A 20,624-nucleotide genomic window follows, 5' to 3' on the forward strand; every position below is an offset into this window, starting at 1 on the left:
AGAAAACTAAGAGAATTATTCTCATGTAGATATTCACTAAAAGGAATGCTTAAGAAAGGTTTCAGTCTAAGAGGAAATGACAGCAGAGGGAAACTCATGTACTCAAGAAAGAATGAATAAAATCAGAAATGCTAAATGTCTTGAATATGAAAACATTTTCTTCTTTAAAATACATATGATGTTTTAAGGCAAAATTATAGCATTTTGCATGGTTAAAATGTATGACATGTACTTACATGTATTTAAAATGTATGACAGCTATAGTGTAAAGAAAACATTGAGGGATGGGAATGGTCATTTATGGTTCATGTTTTCTACATTTTATGATATTAATTCTAAATATATTATGAAAAGTTAAGTGCATGTTTTTTGAACCCTCGACCAACCTAAAAATATTGCAAAGTGGTATAGCTAAAAACTTAATAAACTAAAATGAAATTCCAAAAATATTCAAATAATCCAAAGAAAGGCAGGAAGGGGAAACAGAGAAATAAAAAACAGAGGGAATAAATAGAAAACAGTTAATAAAAATGATAACTGGAAATCCAGAAATACCAATAATAGACTAAAATCTTCAATTGAAATGTCAGAAATGATCAGAATGGGTAAAAAGGCAAGACCTAACTATATGCTGTTTACAGAGAGCCACTTTAAGTAAAAGACTTAGAAAGTTGAAAGTAAATGGATGTAAAAAGTAAGCACATGCAAAAAAGTAAGCAGAAGAAAACTGATGGTATCATATTATTATCAAATGAAATACAGTTTAACAAGGAATATTACCAGAGATGAAGAGTTAACATTTCATAATGATAAAAGAGTCAATTCATCAGGTAGGCATAACAATAATAAATATTTCTACACTTAATGAGAGAGATTCAAATTACTTGAAGAAACAATCAGCAGAATTAGAGAGATATAAATAAACTCACAATCATGAATGGAGACTTTAACATCTCTTTCTTGGCAATTGATAGATAAACCAGACAAAATTATCAGGAAAGATCAGATGATCTGAATAACACTATCAGCCATCATGACTGAATTGAAATAGAACATTAAAACCAGCAAATGCAAAATACACATTTATTTCAAGTGCACATGAACATGTTATCAAGACAGACCATATGCTGATCAATAAAAAAAAAATCAATGGATTCAAGAGAATTGAAATCATCCAGAGTATGTCTGACCACAAGGAAAATAAATTAGAAATCAATAACAATAACATATCTAGAAAACCCCCAATTATTTGGAAATTAATCTACATATTTCTAAATAATCCATGCATCAAAGGAGAAATCATATGGGAAATTAGAAAATATTTTGAACATTTGAATAATAAAAACATGATAAATGAAATTTTCTGGGATATAGCTTGAGCACTGCTTATAAGGAAATGTTTAGCTTTAAATGCTTATATTAGAAAAGAAAAAAAATCTAAAAGTAATGACTTAAGGTTTCCCATTAGGAAACTAGAAGAAAGGAGAAAAATAAACCAAAAGTAAGTGAAGGAAGAAAATTATAAATATAAGACCCAAAATCAAAGAAACAAAAAATAATCAACAATAGAAAAAAATAAAAAGCTAAATGTTAGTTCTTTGAAATGATCACAATAATAAATGCAGTTTATTATAGGTAAAGTATGGCTCTACAAAGTTTATTTTAAAATGCACTCCTATGGACTTAACTGATTTTCTTTTATTCAGTAACAAGAAGCAATCATATGTTGAAACATAATTTGTTTAGGCCAAATGTTTTGTTGTCTTAGAGTTGTTCTTAAGTCCATACTTAATTACTCACCTTCCTGAATTTCTTGTAGATGGCAAAGTAAACATATTGATTGAAAAGTGTATGTAGTCTCCACAAACTAATCTCCCTAAGGAAAATCAAGAGGAGGAAAATAAAGCCTGTAATACCCATCACCATCAAATACCTTCCGATCATATTCTTTTCCAAAGTAAAGACATTCTTCTTAATATCTAAGAATGGCAAAAAAAAGAGAGATAATCTTACTATGGAACACTGACACCATGAACAAACTCTAAGAAAGCAACAAATAGGAAGAAATATAAGATAAAATGGAATTTTAGTCTAAACTGAGACAAGCAAAATATTTAGAATGTAAGAAGTGATTGTCTTGCTATAAAAAATATCATTTGAACAATGAATTCTGAAGGCTGACCTTCATGAAAAGAATGTATGGTAATCAAGTAAGCATAAACATTAACATATTTATTGATATTCCTAATCATCATTGCATGATATGTGATTATGCCCAAAATCCTTTCAGAGTGTGAAACCTTAAATTGGTAATTGGGAGAATGTTTTAAAGTGAAAAATGCTCCTGGGAAATAGAACATCTTATCATTTCAACAAGGCAAAAATGACCATTAATTGACACTTTTTAAACTTTCTTACAAAAAAAAGTTCATAAATAAAAAAGGCAATTACTCTTATTGGAAGAAAATGATAAACTCACCCTCCTTTTACAAAAAATAAATGTTATTTTAAAAATGATTTTAGGTTTACATAAAAGTGCAAAGATAGTACAGAGAGTTCCTTATATGCTGCACCCAGTTTTTCTTTTTTTGTAAAAATGAATATACAATTTATTTAACATTCAAAGTTCATTAAGACATGCAATATGGCAATTTTACTGGGTTTAACCCTACCTAGGATATGATCGCTTGCTGGGGGTTAGCAATAGGATCCAGTTCACACTTAATTCTAATTAAATACTTTATTGAATAAATACCAAACAAAACACATTAAAATGTTTTCTAAAAAATTAATTTTAAAGGCCTTTCTAAAATTCAGGCTAATGACAAACACACTAAAGGCAGATATGCTAGTTTAACATAATTGGCTGATTTTAAACAGCACTTACATCTAATGCAACCATTTCTACAAAACTAGGAAATAAATTTCTAAGAAAGAAAGATTTTATAGTCCCTATCTTTTATACGCAACCGCAACAGTCTAACTCTAAAGAGGATAAAGCCAATGATTTCCTCACAAGAGCACACAACTAAAGTTGCTTTCCTATCAAAATCCATATTTCTGATCCTTTATGAGCATTGAGACAACATTCAAATATTCCCAAAGAAAGAAGCACAATGCATGTTGTAATCGCCTATTCAGCATCAGTGAGCACTGCATTCAAAACTCTCATTCCAGGAATTAAATAAGGTCAGCCACATTCATAGGCATTTCTTCCACTATAGTATTGTAGCAAGTCTCAATGTCCTGAAAAATCCTCGTCTTCTTCAGTAATAGTTAATAGCTACATCTTTCCTCCCAAATAGACCCCTTCTGCCAATTCTGTGAATATAGTTTTCACAATTGGTAGGTAGGTCATAGTTTATAACCAAAGACATGTTGCACATCAATCCCACGAGCCAACAAATCAATAGTGATCAGTTTTTCTTATTAATGTTCTTTACATTTCTAGGAACCAACAGTGATACATTATTAACTAAAGTTCCTAATTTATTCAGATTTACTAATTTTATTTTAAATAATTTGTCCTTTTTCTGACCCATGATCCAATCCAGAATACCGCATTACATTTAGTAGTCAAGTTTTCTTAGGCTCCTTAGCTTTTTTTGTTTTTGATAACTTTGACAGTTTGGGGGAGTACTGGTGGGGGATTTTGTAGAATGTCCTCCAATTGGGATTTGTCTGATGTTTCTCTCATGATTAGACTGAGGTTATGGGGTTTTGGGGAAGAAGATCACAGAAGTAAAGTGCCATTTTTATCACAGCATATCAAGGGTACATACTTATTGTGACATCACTGTTGATGTTACTTGATTGCCTGGCTGAGGTAGTGTTTGTCAGTTTCCTCTGCTGTAAAGTTGCTCTTTTCCTTCTTTCCCTTTGTAAGGAAGTCACTATACACACCTCACACTTTAAGAGTAGGAAGTTTTGCTCCACCTCTTTGAGGGTGGATTACCTACATAAATTATTTGGAATTCTAAGGGAGATTTGTCTCTTCTTCCCCATTTATTTATTTATTCAATTATTTATATCAAATGTATTTATGGATATTATTTATTTTTTATTGTGGGTTATAATCCAATACAACTTTATTTTACTTTGCAAATTTTTCCAGCTTTGACCATTGAACTCTCCCCTACCTTTTTGTTTTATTGTGATAACATATATAATTCACAATTTCCCATTTTAACCAGTTTGATTTTATAAGTATTTGTAGTTGATGTATATAAATGGAATTGACTTTTATCCCTGTATTAATTTTTTATTCAGAAAACCACACTAAATTCTGATAAAACTAATAATTTATCAGGGGATTCTTTTAGATTTCTTCATGTACCATCATATCTAATATTATTCCATCTTTACCATTCCTTATACTTTAGAATTATGTTTATAAAATACTTGATGCATACCAAAGATTATATGCTAAGTATGTATAAGTTTCAAACATAATATCACAATGGCATCTATGAACCCAGCCCCAAAATTAAAAATTTACAAATAATTTGCAAATACTTATGTGTTCCTGTCACTTTTCCATCCTCCAGAAGTAACTACTATGAAAAATTGTATATTGCATTTCTGGTTATTTTTAAAATATGAGTGGATTACTATATATATCAGTAAATACTATATTATTTACGTTTTGAAATTTGAACTTAATAAAAATATTATTATACTCTATGAGGTCATCTGGAACCTGTTTGCCCCCATGTTGTCATTTTAAAAATTTTCAAACATAAATAAAAATTGGAATAATTAGTATAATAAACACTGTACCCCCCCACCTAGTATCAATATTGTTGAAATTTTGCTACATTTGTTCCCTATCCCTGCCATGTGTATATACAATCAAAAATACAAAGTCTGTGGAATGGTGATGATGGGTTTGGGATGAATTACTTGACTGCACAGCTTATGAGAGCTAATTCTGTTGGTAGATTTAAATACAGTTTCTTTAATAAATGTATTTTTGTGAGGTTGGGATGTGTAGACTCAGTTTTCTGTTTCTCTGTTAATTTTGGTTTCTGCACTTCCCCTGTTATATTTGTTTCCTTCTTTCTATATAACGTCAAAGCCTCCAATGGACAATTCTGCCTTCCAAGTTGTTAGTCTTTCTCTAACAAGGGTTGCCTTCACAAGAATGAGAATTTTGAAAAGTAAAGAATACAAATCCAAGGAGTTCAAAGAACTTTAAGCAGGAAAAATATCAGTACCCCTTCCCAAACCACAATGAGACACATCCTAGTCAAGAAAACAGGTTGATAATAAATGATGTAAGAATCCATTCTACAATGCTAGAAAATTAATCCCAAGACATGAAAAATAGTCAAAGGAATAAGGACCACAAATTAATAAGTTGGAAAATAAACATAATAAAAAGAATCAATGAAGCTGCAAGCTTATCTTTTTTTATTTATTTTTTTATCTTTTGAAAAGACTAATAAAATTGATAAATCTCTGCTAAGACTGATCAAGAAAAAAAGATAGGTGGCACAAATTAGGAGTATCCTGAATGAAAATGGGTCTTTCACTATGGAACCTCCAGATTTTAAAAATACCACATTATGACAAATTTATTAATTTGAAAATTTAGATGGAGTTAATTGATACTACAACAGCTCTTAACTCCTTCCTCAACATCTTCATAAACAAATGTGATCAAGAATTAAAAAGCTTCCCAAAGAGCTCAAGGTACTAAATTAGCTTCACAAGTGAATTCCACAAATATTTCAGAAGAATTAACACCAATCCAACATAAAATGTTTGAACAACTCAATTGTTTACTTTTTATACCAAAACCTGTCAAGGACTTTACCCAAAAGGACAATTTCAGAGTAATCTTTTTAATGGACACACATGCAAGATTACATAATAAATATTAGTGAACCAAATTCTATAATATATAAAAATTTAATACATCACAACAATGTTGGGTTTATTTAGGAATGCAAGTTTGGTTTAACATTACAATTCAGTCTATGCAATTCACCATGTTAACAAAACAAAGAAGAAAAATTATTTGTCCCTTTTAGTAGAAGCAGTAAAAAAATCTGGTAAAATTGATTACAATGTTCACTCTGAAATTGGAATGAAACTGGATGTCTGTTATCACTACTTTGGTTCAACATTGAATTGTATGTCCTTAACAAAGCAGCAAGTCAAGCAAAAGAAATAAATGCATACAGATTGGAAAAGAAGAAATGTTTATTAGCAGAGTCTTTGAATGTATCCATTGAAAATACAATGATCTACAGATAAATTATTAAAATTAATAACACAATTTATGAAGTTAAATGTACAAAAATTAACTATTAGGAACAAACAATAAAAGATGACACTTCAAAAAATGATGCTATTATAAGAACCTCATAAAACACAAATACGTAAGATTAAAGCTTACAGTGTATTCACAATACTGCTAAACCAATAACTACTGAAAGTATTAAATAAATGTGAAAAAGACCTAAATAAATAAATAGAGGTCTAGCACAAAATGAACAAATAGGTTGATGTATCAAATTTGTACATGGTAAATCTCAAAATTGTAAAGATGTTAATTCTCTTAAAAGTGATCTATAGAATTAAAGCAATCCCAACAAAAATACTAGCAAATTTGTTTTTATGGAAAGAAAGGTTGGTTCTTAATTGTACATGGAATTGCAAAGTATCAAAATATAGCCAAAGTCTGATTTCAAAAGTTACTATAACAATGATGTCAGCAAGGAGTAATAAGATGTCCCTGGTATAATAAGATGCCCCTTATAAACAGCAAAAAAATGGGAATAATCTGTCAAAATAAAATTTCCCAAATCTCTGGAAGATAATTGAGGCAAGAGAACAACTAAACAAATGCTGAATCAGGAAAAAATTATCTAACTAAAAATAGTAGGAGAGCCATGAGACAAGTTTACTTGTCTGGGTCCCTCCTCTTTGCTTACTTTAGCATGGCAGTCTGTGTGCCCAATGGCAGTGGTTGGGCAACCTGAGAACATTCAAGTTTGGGTCCCTGGGGCCTGACTACTGGACCTCTAAATGGAAGACTGACTAAAAGTTCATGTCTGGGTCCCCTAACCAGGAAATTACCCAGGGTGGAGAAGCTGTGCAGGAGAGAGTACAGGAGCTGTGGAGTGGATCCAGTGTGGAAAGGTGGAGTGAAAAGATGGATCAGAGTGCTGAAGCAGACTACCTGGTGTAAAAGCTATGATTGAGACAAAGAGCACAACCCAGGACACCAGGAGAACCTGGGGAGAGAAACTCCTTTTATGGAGGAGAAACATTCACAAATAGCTTAAAAGATACCATGCATGCTGTTCTGGTTTGCTAATGCTGCCCGTTATGCAAAATACCAGAAACAGATTGGCTTTTATAAAGGGGGTTTACTTGGTTACAAACTTACAGTCTTAAGGCCATAAAATATCCAAGGTAAGGCATCAACAAAGGGTACCTTCACTGAAGGATGGCCAATGGCATCCAGAAAACCTCTGTTAGCTCGTAAGTCACGTGGCTGGCATCCACTTGCTCCCAGGTTGTGTTTCAAAATGGCGTTCTCCAAAATGTTGCTCTTGGGGCATTTTGTCCTCTCTTAGCTGCAGCTCTTCTTCAAAATGTCACTCACAGCTGCTCTGACATCTGGGCTGTGTGGCTCTTTTTAAAGTACTCCAGTGATCCAATAAAGACCCACCCTGAATGGGTGGAGCAACACCTCCATGGAATTTATTCAATCAAAGGTCTTGCCCAGTTGATTGAGTCACATCTCCATGGAAACACTCAATCAAAGATCCCAATCTAATCAACACTAATACATCTGCTCCCACAAAATTGCATCAAAGATAATGGCGTTTATACATCCAAACTGGCACACACACCCAAGGCAAGATTCAGGCTCAGAGAGACCTGAGAAGAACCGTTAACTACAAGATGTTCTATAGGTTCATTATAACCTGGGATAATCACTGAAGGAGAACCTCAACACAGAGGCAACCTACACCAAAATCCTGGGTAAAGGAAGAATCTGACTTCAAGAGTCAGAATATCAAAATATTCAGACTTGAACAAAAAATTGAAGACATACAAAGAACGTGAAAAGATAGTCCATTCAAAGGAACAGAATTAAACAACAGAGGAAGCACAGACATTGGACAAACTAATAAAAGACAATAAGTCAGCTGTGCTGGTTTGACTGTATTATGTCCCACAAAACGCCATTATCTTTGATGTAATCTTGTGTGGGCAGACGTATCAGTGTTGATTAGATTGTAATTCTTTGAGTGTTTCCATGGAGATGTGACCCACCCAACTGTGGGTGATGACTCATTGGATAACTTCCATGGAGGTATGGCCCCGCCCATTCAGCATGGGCCTTGATTAGTTTACTGGAGCACTATTTAAGCTCAGACAGAAGGAGCAAGTTTGCTACAGCCAAGAGGGACACTTTGAAGAATGCACAGAAGCTGAGAGAGTAGCTGCAGATGAGAGACAGTTTGAGATGGCTGTTGAAAGCAGATTCTTGCTTTGGAGAAGCTAAGAGAGGACAAATACCTCAAGAGCAACTGAGAGTGACATTTTTAAGGAACTGCAGTCTAGAGAAGAACATCCTGGGAGAAAGCCATTTTGAACTCAGAATTTGGAGCAGATGCCAGACATGTGCCTTCCCAGCTAACAGAGATTTTCCCAACACCATTGGCCATCCTCCAGGGAAGGTACCTGATTGCTGATGTGTGACCTTAGACACTTTATGGCCTTAAGACTGTAACTGTGTAGCTAATAACCCCCCTTTTATAACAGCCAATCCATCTCCGGTGTTTTGCATTCTGACAGCATTAGCAAACTAGAACATCAACTCTCCAAATAAGTACAATTAGCAAATGAAAAGCATGGACATAGAAGTACAGGAAATCAAGAAAATGATGCATGAACAAAAGGAGGGACTAGAAATTTTTAAAATGAACCAAACATAATTTGGTGGGGGGTATGAAAAACAAAACAGCAGAAGTGAAAAATACACAAGAGCAGATTGAAGAGGCAGAAGAATCAGGGAGCTAGAAGAGAGGATAATTAAAATCATTCAGTTTGAAGAACAGAAAGAAAAAAGTGAGTAGAATCAGAGAGACCAATGGGACAACAAAAAGCCTACTGACATATGCATTATGGGAGTCCCAGAAGGAGAAGGGAAAGAGAAAGGGACAGAAAGAATATATGAAGAAATAATGAATTAACGTTTCCCTAAATCAACAAAAGATATACATCAAGAAAATCAATGAACTCCAAATAGACCAACATCTAGACATACCATAATCAAAATGTCAAATGCCAAAATAAAGTAAAATTCTGGAAGCAGTAAGAGAGAACTGACTCATCACATACAATGAATCTTCTATGAGAGTGTGTCAATTTCTTATCAGATACCATGAAGGTAAGAAGGCAGTGGGACAACATATTTAAAGTGTGGTAGGAGAAAAAACAGCAAGAATTCTACATCTGGAAAAATTGTCCTTCAAAAACAAGGGAAAGCTTAAGACATTCCCAGATAAACAAAAGCTGAGGGATTCTGTCACCACTAGATCTACTGTACAAGAAATGCTAAAGCAGAATTTTCAGGTTGAAAGGAAAGTACACTAGAAATTAGCTTGGAGCTATATGAAGAAATAAAGATCTCTAGTAAAGTAACTACGTGGGTAAATACAAAAGCCAGTATTATCATATTCTTCATTTGTACTGCTACCTTTTATTTCTTATAGGATCTAAAATACAAATGCATCAGTAATAATCATTATTTCTATGTTGTTGGGCACACAAAACATAAACAGGTAATATGTGATATAATCCACATTAAGAGGGGTGACAGAGGAATATAGGAGCAGAGATTGTATATGCTATTAAAGTTACGTTAGTGGGATTCTCAACTGGTTTGTTATAGATTTAGGATGTTAAATACAAACCCAATGGTGACCACAAAGAAAAGAATTTGAGAAAGAATCACATTATCTCACTACAAAAGATCAAACTATACACAAAAGAAGTGAGGAATGGAAGAAATGGGATAAACCAATATACAATAAGAAACAAAAGACAAAATGACTGAAGTTCTATCTTTGTAATTATTGTGACTGCAAATGAATTAAACTCTCCAGAAATACACACAAGTTGTCAAAATGGATAAAAAACATGCTAAAACTATGTTATTTACAAAACATTCACTAATATCCAAGACACAAAGAAGTTGACAGTGAAAAGGGGGAATATTTAATGCAATTAGTAACCAAAAGAGAGCTGGAGTTGCTATACTAATATCAAGCAAAATGAACTTTAAATCAAAATCTGTTATAAAAGACTTAGAAGGACACTATATATATTTTACATCTTTATATTCTTTTTCAGCTTTATTTATCATAAAATGAAAACAAACAAACCAACAACAAAAACACATTTGAAATAAAACAAAGCAAAAGATTAAGAAAAACAAATAACCTAAAATAACTACTTTGCTTCCATCATGTTCCTACCATACCCTAAGAAAATTAATAAATCATATGCAAACCAAGGAATAAGAAAAAAATAATCTAAAATAACTGCATTGCTCCAACATGTTCCCACCATATTCTAAGAAAATTAACAAACCATAATGAAACAATGGTATAAGAAAAACCAAATAACCTAAAATAACTACATTGAAGCTAATTTTTAAAATGCAATAGCTTTTTTTACTTTATCAAAAAATTAAAAAAAAACTGAAACAAAACAAAGGATTAAGAAAAACAAACAACCTAAGATAACTGTATTGCTTCCAACATGTCCCTACCATACCTGAAGAAAATTAACAAACCCTAACAAAACAAAGGAATAAGAAAAACAAATAAATGAACTACATTGCTTTCAACATATTCCTACCATACCCAAGAAAGTTTGCAAACTATAATCATTCTTGAGCATTCCCATAACATTGAGATTATCCTCAATAGCTTATCTGTTCTTATTAGATTATCGTTCCCCCTTCACTAGTTGCTGTCTATATTTCCTACATTCTACAATATAGAATATTTATTTTACAGTTTTTACTGAGTTCACATTAGTGGTAACATACAATATCTCTTTTTGTGTTTGGCTTATTTCACTCGGCATTATGTCTTCAAGGTTCATCCATGTTGTCATATGTTTCACAACCTCATTCTTTCTTACTGCCACGTAGTATTCCATCATTAGTATATACCACATATATTCACTCATTTGTTGAAGGACATTTGGATTGTTTCCATTTCTTGGCAATTGTGAATAATGTCACTATGAACATTGGTGTGCCAATATCTGTTCAGGTCACTGCTTTCAGATCTTCTGGGGTTATACTGAGAAGTGAAATTGCTGGATTGAAGAGTAACTCTATATCTAGTTTTCTAAGGAACTGCCAGACTGTCCTCCTAGAGGAGTCTGTACCATTATACAGTCCCACCAGCAATGACTAAGAGTTCCAATTTCTCCACATCCTCTCCAGCATTTGTAGTTTCCTGTTTGTTTAATGGCAGTCATTCTAATTTGTGTGAGATGATATCTCATTGTGGTCTTAATTTGCATCTCCCTAATAGCTAGTGAAGAACATTTTTTTCATGTGTTTCTTAGCCATTTGTATTTCCTCTTCAGAGAACAGTCTTTTCATATCTTTTGCCCATTTTATAATTGGGTTGTCTGTACTATTGTCACTGAGTTGTAGGATTTCTTTATATATACATGCAAGATATCAGTCTTCTGTCAGATGCATGGTTTCCAATTATTTTTTTTCCCATTGAGTTGGCTGCCTCTTCACCTTCTTAACAAATTCCTCTAACATACAGAAGCTTTTAATTTTGAGGAGTTCCCATTTATCTATTTTTTTCTTTCATTTCTTGTCCTCTGGGTATAAGGTCTAAGAAGCAACTTCCTAATAAAAGGTCTTGAAGATGTTTCCCTACATTATGTACTAGGAGTTTTATGGTACTGTCTCTTATATTGAGGTCTTTAATTTACTTCTAGTTAATTTTTGTGTAGGGTGTGAGATAGGGGTCCTTTTTAATTCTTTTGAATATGGATATCCAGCTCTCCCAGTCCCATTTGTTGAACAGACTGTTATGTCCCAGTTCAGTGGTTTTGGGGGCCTTATTAAAAATCAGTTGACTGTAGCTATAAGGGTCTATCTCCAAATTCTCAATTCGAATCCATTTATCAATATGTCTATCTTTGTGACAGTACCATGTTTTTTTAAATTCATTTTATTGAGATATATTCACATACCATGCAGTCATACAAAACAAAGCATACATTCAATTGTTCAGAATACCATTACATAGTTATGCATTCATCACCAAAATCAATCCCTGACACCTTCAATACCACACACACAAAAATCTTGTTATTTTTGTATATAAATATACAAATTTTATATAAAAAAATTTTATATAAAAAATTTTATAAAAAATTTTATAAAAAATTTTATAAAAAAATTTTATATAAAAATTAAAGTGAAAAAGAGCAATTAAAGTAAAAAAGAACACTGGGTGCCTTTGTTTGTTTGTTTGTTTTCCTTCCCCCATTTTTCTACTCATCCATCCATAAACTGGACAAAGGGGAGTGTGGTCCATACGGCTTTCCTAATCACATTGTCACCCCTCATAAGCTACATTTTTATATAATTGCCTTCAAGATTCATGGGTTCTGGGTTGTAGTTTGATAGTTTCAGGTACTTACTGCTAGCTACTCCAATTCACTAGAACCTAAAAAGGGTTGTCTATATTGTGCAGAAGAGTGCCCACCAGAGTGACCTCTCGGCTCCTTTTGGAACCTCTCTGCTACTGTGGCTTATTTCATTTCCTTTTGCATCCCCTCTTTGGTCAAGAAGATGTTCTCCATCCCACAGTGCCAGTTCTAGATTCCTCCCTGGGAGTCATATTCCAAGTTGCCAGGGAGATTCACTCCCCTGCGTGTCTGATCCCATGTAGGGGTGACAGCAGTGATTTCACCTGCCAAGTTGGCTTAGCTAGAGAGAGAGGGCCACATCTGAGCAACAAAGAGGCATTCAGGAGGAGGATCTTAGGCACAATTATAGGGAGGCCTAGCCTCTCCTTTGCAGCAACAGTCTTCCCAAAGGCAAGTTTTGTGGTAGAGGGCTCAACCCGTTAAACCATCAGTCCCGTATGTCTCTGAGCACATCAGGAACCATCGAAGTGGGGAAGCCCAATACCCCTGCATTCTCTACCAGCTCCTCAAGGGGGCTCTGCATATTTTTTCATTGTTTTTTTCTTTTTTCTTTTTTTTAATTAACTTTTTTTTAAATCAACTATATAAAAAAAAATTAAAAAGAAATACAGTAAAGAAACATTTCAAACAAACCCTAACAAGGCAGTAAGAAAAAGACAACTAACCTAAGATAACTACTTTACTTCCAACATGTTCCTACTCTACCCCAAGAAAATAACCTAATATAGCAACATTTCTGTGAACTTGTTCCTACCATACCCATCAGAAATTAACAGACCATAGTCATTCCTGGGCATTCCCAGAACATTAAATTTAGCTTAACTGTTCTTAACTGTTCTTATTGGGTTATCATTCCCCCTTCCTTAATTGCTCTCTATCACTAATTCCCCTACATTCTACATTATAAACCTTTTGTTTTACATTTTTCAATGTTCATATTAGTGATAGCATATAATATTTCTCTTTTTGTGCCTGGCTTATTTTGCTCAGCATTATGTCTTCAAGGTTCATCCATGTTGTCATACGTTTCATGACGTTGTTCCTTCTTAAAGCTGCATAGTATTCCATCGTGTGTATATACCACATTTTATTTATCCACTCATCTGTTGAAGGACATTTGGGTTGTTTCCATCTCTTGGCAATTGTGAGTAATGCTGCTATCAACACTGGTGAGCAGCTATCTGTTCATGTCACTGCTTTCAGATCTTCTAGGTATATACCGAGAAGTGCAATTGCTGGATCGAAGGGTAACTCTATATCTAGTTTTCTAAGGAACTGCCAGACTGACTTCCAGAGTGGCTGAACCATTATACAGTCCCACCAACAATGAATAAGAGTTCCAATTTCTCCACATCCTCTCCAGCATTTGTAGTTTCCTGTTTGTTTAATGGCAGCCATCCTAATTAGTGTGAGATGGTATCTCATTGTGGTCTTAATTCGCATCTCTCTAACAGCTAGTGAAGCTGAACATTTTTTTTCATGTGTTTCTTGGCCATTTGTATTTCCTCTTCAGAGAACTGTCTTTTCATATCTTTAGCCCATTTTATAATTGCGCTGTCTGTACTCTTGTCATTGAGTTGTAGGATTTCTATACATATATGCAAGATATCAGTTTTCTGTCAGATACATGGTTTCCAAAAATTTTTCCCATTGAGTTGGCTGCCTCTTCACCTTTTTGACAAATTCCTTTGAGGTACAGAAACTTTTAAGCTTGAGTTCTCATTTATCTATTTTTTCTTTTGTTGCTTGAGCTTTGTGTATAAAGTCTAGGAAGTGGCCGCCTAATACACGGTCTTGAAGATGGTTCCCTACATTATCTTCTAGGAGTTTTATGGTACTGTCTTTTATATTAAGATCTTTGATGCACTTTGAGTTAATTTTTGTGTAGGGTGTGAGATAGGGGTCCTCTTTCATTCTTTTGGATATGAATATCCAACTCTCCTGGCCCCATTTGTTGAAAAGACTGTTATGTCCCAGTTCAGTGGCCTTGGGGGTCTTAACAAAGATCAGTTGGCTGTAGATCTAGGGGTCTATCTCCGAACTGTCAATTCAATTCCATTTATCAATATGTCTATCTTTTTGCCAGTATCAAGCTGTTTTGACTACTGTCGCTTTATAATAAGCTTCAAAGTCAGGAAGTATAAGTCTGCCCACTTCGTTTTTCTGTTTTAGAGTGTCTTTAGCAATTCAAGGCATCTTCCCTTTCCAAATAAATTTGATTACTGGCTTTTCCAAGTCTGCAAAGTAGGTTGTTGGAATTTTGATTGGGATTGCATTGAATGTGTAGATGAGTTTGGGTAGAACTGACATCTTAATGACATTTAGCCTCCCTATCCAGGTACATGGGATATTTTTCCATCTTTTAAGGTCCCCTTCTATTTCTTTTAGTACAGTGAGGCAGTTTTCTTCGTATAGGTCTTTTACATCTTAAAAGATGTAAAAGATGTAAGTTTATTCCTAGGTACTTGATTTTTTTAGTTGCTATTGAAAATGGTATCTTTTTCTTGAGTATCTCTTCAGTTTGTTCATTTCTAGCATATAGAAACATTACTGACTCATGTGCATTAATCTTGTATCCCGCTACTTTGCTAAATTTGTTTATTAGCTCTAGTAGCTGTATTGTCAATTTCTTAGGGTTTTCCAGATATAAGATCATATCATCTGCAAACAATGACAGTTTTACTTCTTCCTTTCCAGTTTGGATGCCTTTTATTTCTTTGTCATGGATTGCTCTGGCTAGCACTTCCAGCATAATGTTGAATAACAGTGGTGACAGGGGGCATCCTTGTCTCATTCCTGATCTTATGGGGAAGGCTTTTAGTCTCTCACCATTGAGTACTATGCTGGCTGTGGGTTTTCCATAGATGCTGTTTATCATATTGAGGAAGCTTCCTTCAATTCCCACCTTTTGAAGTGTTTTTATCAAAAAGCGATGTTGGATTTTGCCAAATGCTTTTCCAGCATCTATTGAGATGATCATTTGATTTTTCTCTTTTGATTTGTTGATGTGTTGTAATACATTGATTGATTTTCTTATGTTGAACCATCCTTGCATGCCTGGAATGAACCCCACTTGGTCATGGTGTATGATTTTTTAAATGTGTCTTTGGATTCGATTTGCAAGTATTTTGTTGAAAATTTTTGCATCTATATTCATGAGGGAGATAGGCCTATAGTTTTCCTTTTTTGTAGCATCTTTGCCTGGTTTTGGTATTAGAGTGATGTTAGCTTCATAAAATGAGTTAGGCAGTGTTCCATTTTCTTCAATGTTTTGAAAGAGTTTGAGTAAGATTGGTGTCAGTTCTTTTTGGAAAGAATTCCCCTGTGAAGCCATCTGACCCTGGGTATTTATTTGTGGGAAGCTTTTTGATGACTGATTGGATCTCTTTGCTTGTGATTGGTTGGTTGATGTCTTCTATTTCTTCTCTGGCCAGTCTAGGTTGTTCATGTTTCCAGGAAATTGTCCATTTCCTCTATATTATCCAGCTTGTTGGCATACAGTTGTTCATATTATCCTCTTATAATTTTTTTAATTTCTGTGGGATCCACAATGTCACCTTTCTCATTCATTATTTTGTTTATATGGGTCTTCTCTCTTTCTAATTTTGTCAGTCTAGCTAGGGGCTTGTCAATCTCGTTGAGCTTCTCAAAGAACCAACTTTTGGTGTTATTTATCCTCTCTATTGTTTTTTTGTTCCCTATGCCATTTATTTCTGCTTTAATCCTTGTTACTTCTTTTCTTCTATTTGGTTTAGGATTGGTTTGCTGTTCATTTTCTAGCTTCTTCAGTTGATCCATTAGTTTGATTTTGGTTCTTTCTTCCTTTTTAATATATGTGTTCAGTGCTATAAATTTCCCCCTCAGTACCACTTTTGCTGCATCCCATAGGTTTTTGTATGCTGCATTTTCATTTTCATTTGTCTCTATATATTTAGCAATTTCTCCTTCTATTTCTTCTTTAACCCACTGGTTGTGTAGGAGTGTGTTGTTTAACCTCCAGGTGTTTGTGAATTTTCTAAGTCTCTGATGGTTATTGACTTCTAATTGTATTCCATTGTGGTCAGAGAATGTGCTTTGGATAATTTCAATTTTTTTAAATTTATTGAGGCTTGTTTTATGTCCCAGCATGTGATCTATTCTGGAGAAAGTTCCATGAGCACCAGAGAAGAATGTGTATCCAGGTGATTTGGGATGTAATGTTCTATATATGTCTGTTAAATCAAATTCATTTATCCGATTGTTTAGGTTTTCAATATCTTTATTGGTCTTCTGTGTGGTTGATCTATCTATAGGAGACAGTGATGTATTGAAATCTCCCACAATTACTGTGTGAACATCAATTGCTTCCTTTAGTTTTGCCAGTGTTTGTCTCATGTATTTTGTGGCACCATGATTGGGTGCATAAACATTTGTGATTGTTATTTCTTCTTGTTGAATTGCCCCTTTTATTAGTATGTAATAGCCTTCTTTGTCTCTCATAACATCCCTTGCATTTAAAGTCTATTTTATCTGAGATTAATATTGCTACTCCTGCTTTCTTTTGGCTGTAGCTTGCATGAAATATTTTTTCCATCCTTTCACTTTCAATTTCTTTGTGTCCCTGTGCCTAAGATGAGTCTCTTGTATGCAACATACTGATGGGTCAGTTTTTTATTGATCCATTCTGCCAATCTATATCTTTTAATTGGGGAGTTTAATCCATTTACATTCAACATTATTATTGTGAAGGCGTTTCTTGACTCAGCCATCTTATCCTTTGGTTTATGTTTGTCATATATATTTTTTCTCTCTGTCTCTTAATATCCTTTAACATACCCATACTGAATCTCTTTAGTACTGAACTTTTCTCCATCTCTCTCTCTCCTTTCTTTGTTTCTCTGTCGGTAGGGTTCCCTTTAGTATCTCAAGTAGGGCAGGTCTCTTGTTAGCAAATTCTCTCAGCATTTGTTTGTCTGTGAAAAATTTAAGCTTTCCCTCAAATTTGAAGGACAGCTTTGCTGGACAAAGTATTCTTGGTTGGCAATTTTTCTCTCTCAGAATTTTAAATATGTTATTCCACTGCCTTCTCGCCTCCATGGTGGCTGCTGAGTAGTCACTACTTCATCTTATGCTGTTTCCTTTGTATGTGGTGAATTGCTTTTTTCTTGCTTCTTTCAGAACTTGCTCCTTCTCTTCCGTATTTGACAGTGTGATCAGAGTATGTCTCAGAGTGGTTTTATTTGGATTTATTCTATTTGGAGTTTCCTGGGCATTTATGATTTGTGTATTTATGGTGTTTAGAAGATTTGGGAAGTTTTCTCCAACAATTTCTTTGAATACTCTTCCTAGACCTTTACTCTTCTCTTCTCCTTCTGGAACACCAATGAGTCTTATATTTGGACGTTTTACATTATCTATCATATCCCTGAGGTCCATTTCGATTTTTTTTGATTTTTTTTCCCCATTCTTTCTTTTGTTCTTTCATTTTCCATTCTGTGATCCTCCAGGTCACTGATTTGCTATTCAGCTTCCTCTAGTCTGTGCTATGAGTATCCAGAATCTTTTTAATTTTGTCAACAGTTTCTTTTATTTCCATAAGATCGTCTATTTTTTTATTTACTCTTGCAATTTCTCCTTTATGCTCTTCCAGGGTCTTCTTCATGTCCTTTATTTCCTGTGCCAAGGTCTCATTGTTCATCTTTAGTTCTTGGTTAATTTCTCCAAGTACTGTGTCTCCTCTGATCTTTTGATTTGGGTGCTTAGGCTTGGGTTATCCATATCATCTGTTTTTTTCATATTCTTCAATATTTTCTGTTGTTTTTGGCCTCTTGGCATTTGCTTAACTTGATAAGGTTCTTTTAAGATTTGTAGACCAATTAAAACCCTTATCTCTAATTTGTCAGCTCTACAGCTTTGTGGAGAAAACTTTAACTAACCAGAAGGTGGTGTCTGCAAGCCACCTATTCCCCTCAAGCCAGTTCTCCCACACTTTGTCTTTGTGGTGAGTGGGGGTGTGAGTTTTGTGGGGTCCAATTTGTGCACCAAGCTTGCATGTGTAGTTGGTGTTGCCCGCCCTGTATACGGGGCATGTGTCTGAGCGGTCAGGGAGGGGGGGGGCAGCTCTAACAATAAAATCTCCCTGGTGTTTCTGGAGATTTAAAGCTGCTGCAACAGTCTAATCAATCAGTTCAGTCCTGCCACAGTTTGTCCCTGCCGCTGACCCACAAGTCCTTGGTATTGGCATATGGCCCTGGGACTTGCGAGTGGGTCCCTCTTCCGAGCCATGCACCCCCAGGTCCTCTGTTGAGGGATGACTGTGCTATGTCACAGGTGAGCGCCATCCCCCCAGGGCAGTTCTGGACTGCAGGGCTGTGTAGGGGCGTTCCGAGTCTGCTGAAAGGATGGCTGAATGGGGTGTGTTAATTCACACAGCTCTGTCTTCCTAACTCTGAGACAACCAGCTGAGGGTGTGGGAAAGGCTAATGTCCACACCTGATTTTGTGGTGTATGTGTGTTGTTGGAAACACTTCTCATTACACTGGGTTGTCTGGGGCAGCTCTGGGCTGTGGAGCCAGCACCTGGCAGGAGTGTTCCCTGCCCACCAGGAAGATGGCTGTGAGGGGATGCCCCCCGTTCTTGGGAAGTTGTGCTGTTTTGTAAATTTTCTTAGCCACTGGACTCATTGCCTTGTGTCTCAGAGCTCTCTTAGCTGTGCTCTTGTCTGGGTCCAAATTGCAAGTCTTTGAGGCTTTCTGTAATGCGTTTCTTTGAGTAATTGTTTTACAAAAAGGGGAAAAGATTAAAAAAAAAAAAAAGAAAAAAAGGAAGGGCCCTACTTGCAGATGTAATGGGCTATTGAAATGCTAAGAGACAAGGAGATTAGGGCCATTAAGGAATGATCCAGGGAGCAGAGAAACTGGTTTTTCAGACAAAGAAACTCGCTTTCTGAATTTGCATATGAGCCTGACTGCCTGAGCTCTGTCCTTCCCTGTTCTATGTTCACCAGAACTCCAAATAGTCTCTGCTTCTATTTTTGGGTTTTCCTTGCTGTTTTTGCTATCCCTATCTCCTCTCCACCGGGCTGGCTGCTCCCAGATTCTCCAGTCTCTGGTCTCAGTCTATGTTTGGAGTTTGGATCAGTAGAATGAGTTTCCGATAACAGCCGCAACTGCAGTTCTCCCTCCTCGTTCCCAGCACTGATGGCCCCTCCTCCCAGGGGACTGAGCCTGGCAGGGAGGGGCATGGGTCCCCTGGCCAGGAAAACTTACAGATTTCACTGATCTCAGCTGTTCCACGTGTTCATGAGTGCTGTATGAAGTATGCCCAAACTCAAATCGCTCTGCAGTGTCCAGACCACACAGTTCCTGGCTTTCTACTTACTGCCCTGGAGGAGTAACTAAAACATAAACCTCACCACTCTGCCATCTTGCCCCCAGTAACATGCTGTTTTGACTACTGTGGCTTTATATTAAGCTTCAAAGTCAGGAAGTATAAGTCCTCCCACTTTGTTTTTCTTTTTTAGAATGTTTTTAGCAATCTGAGGCCTCTTTCCATTCCAAATAAGTTTGATAAATAGCTTTTCCAAGACTGCAAAGTAGTTTATTGGAATTTTCATTGGAATTGCATTCAATCTTTAGATGAGTTGGGTAGAATTGACATCTTAATGACACATCACTTTCCTATCCATGAACAAGGAATGTTTTTCCATCTTTTTAGGTCCCATTCTATTTCTTTTAGTAAAGGCATGTAATTTTCTATTTATAGGTCTTTTACATCCTTGGTTAAGTTTATTCCTAGGTACTTGATTTTTTTTAGTTGCTATTGAAAATGGAATCTTTTTCTTGAGTATCTCTTCAGTTTGGTCATTTCTAGTGTATAGGAACATTACTGTCTTATGTGCATTAATCTTGTATCCTGCTACT

At 35.1% G+C, this 20,624-nt stretch overlaps 1 protein-coding gene across 1 annotated transcript in view; it reads right to left on the reverse strand.

Annotated features, from left to right (window-relative positions):
• The window catches only part of LOC119518036 (ATP-binding cassette sub-family A member 3-like), a 204,228-nt gene that overhangs the window by 23,056 nt on the left and 160,548 nt on the right, over nt 1-20,624 (reverse strand). The window contains exon 23 of the mRNA XM_037815141.1: nt 1,801-1,979. Coding sequence (XP_037671069.1) covers nt 1,801-1,979 — 179 coding nt within the window. The remainder of the gene's footprint in view (nt 1-1,800; nt 1,980-20,624) is intronic.

Source organism: Choloepus didactylus, chromosome 21 (assembly GCF_015220235.1).
Source record: "Choloepus didactylus isolate mChoDid1 chromosome 21, mChoDid1.pri, whole genome shotgun sequence".
Lineage (NCBI taxonomy): Eukaryota > Metazoa > Chordata > Mammalia > Pilosa > Megalonychidae > Choloepus > Choloepus didactylus.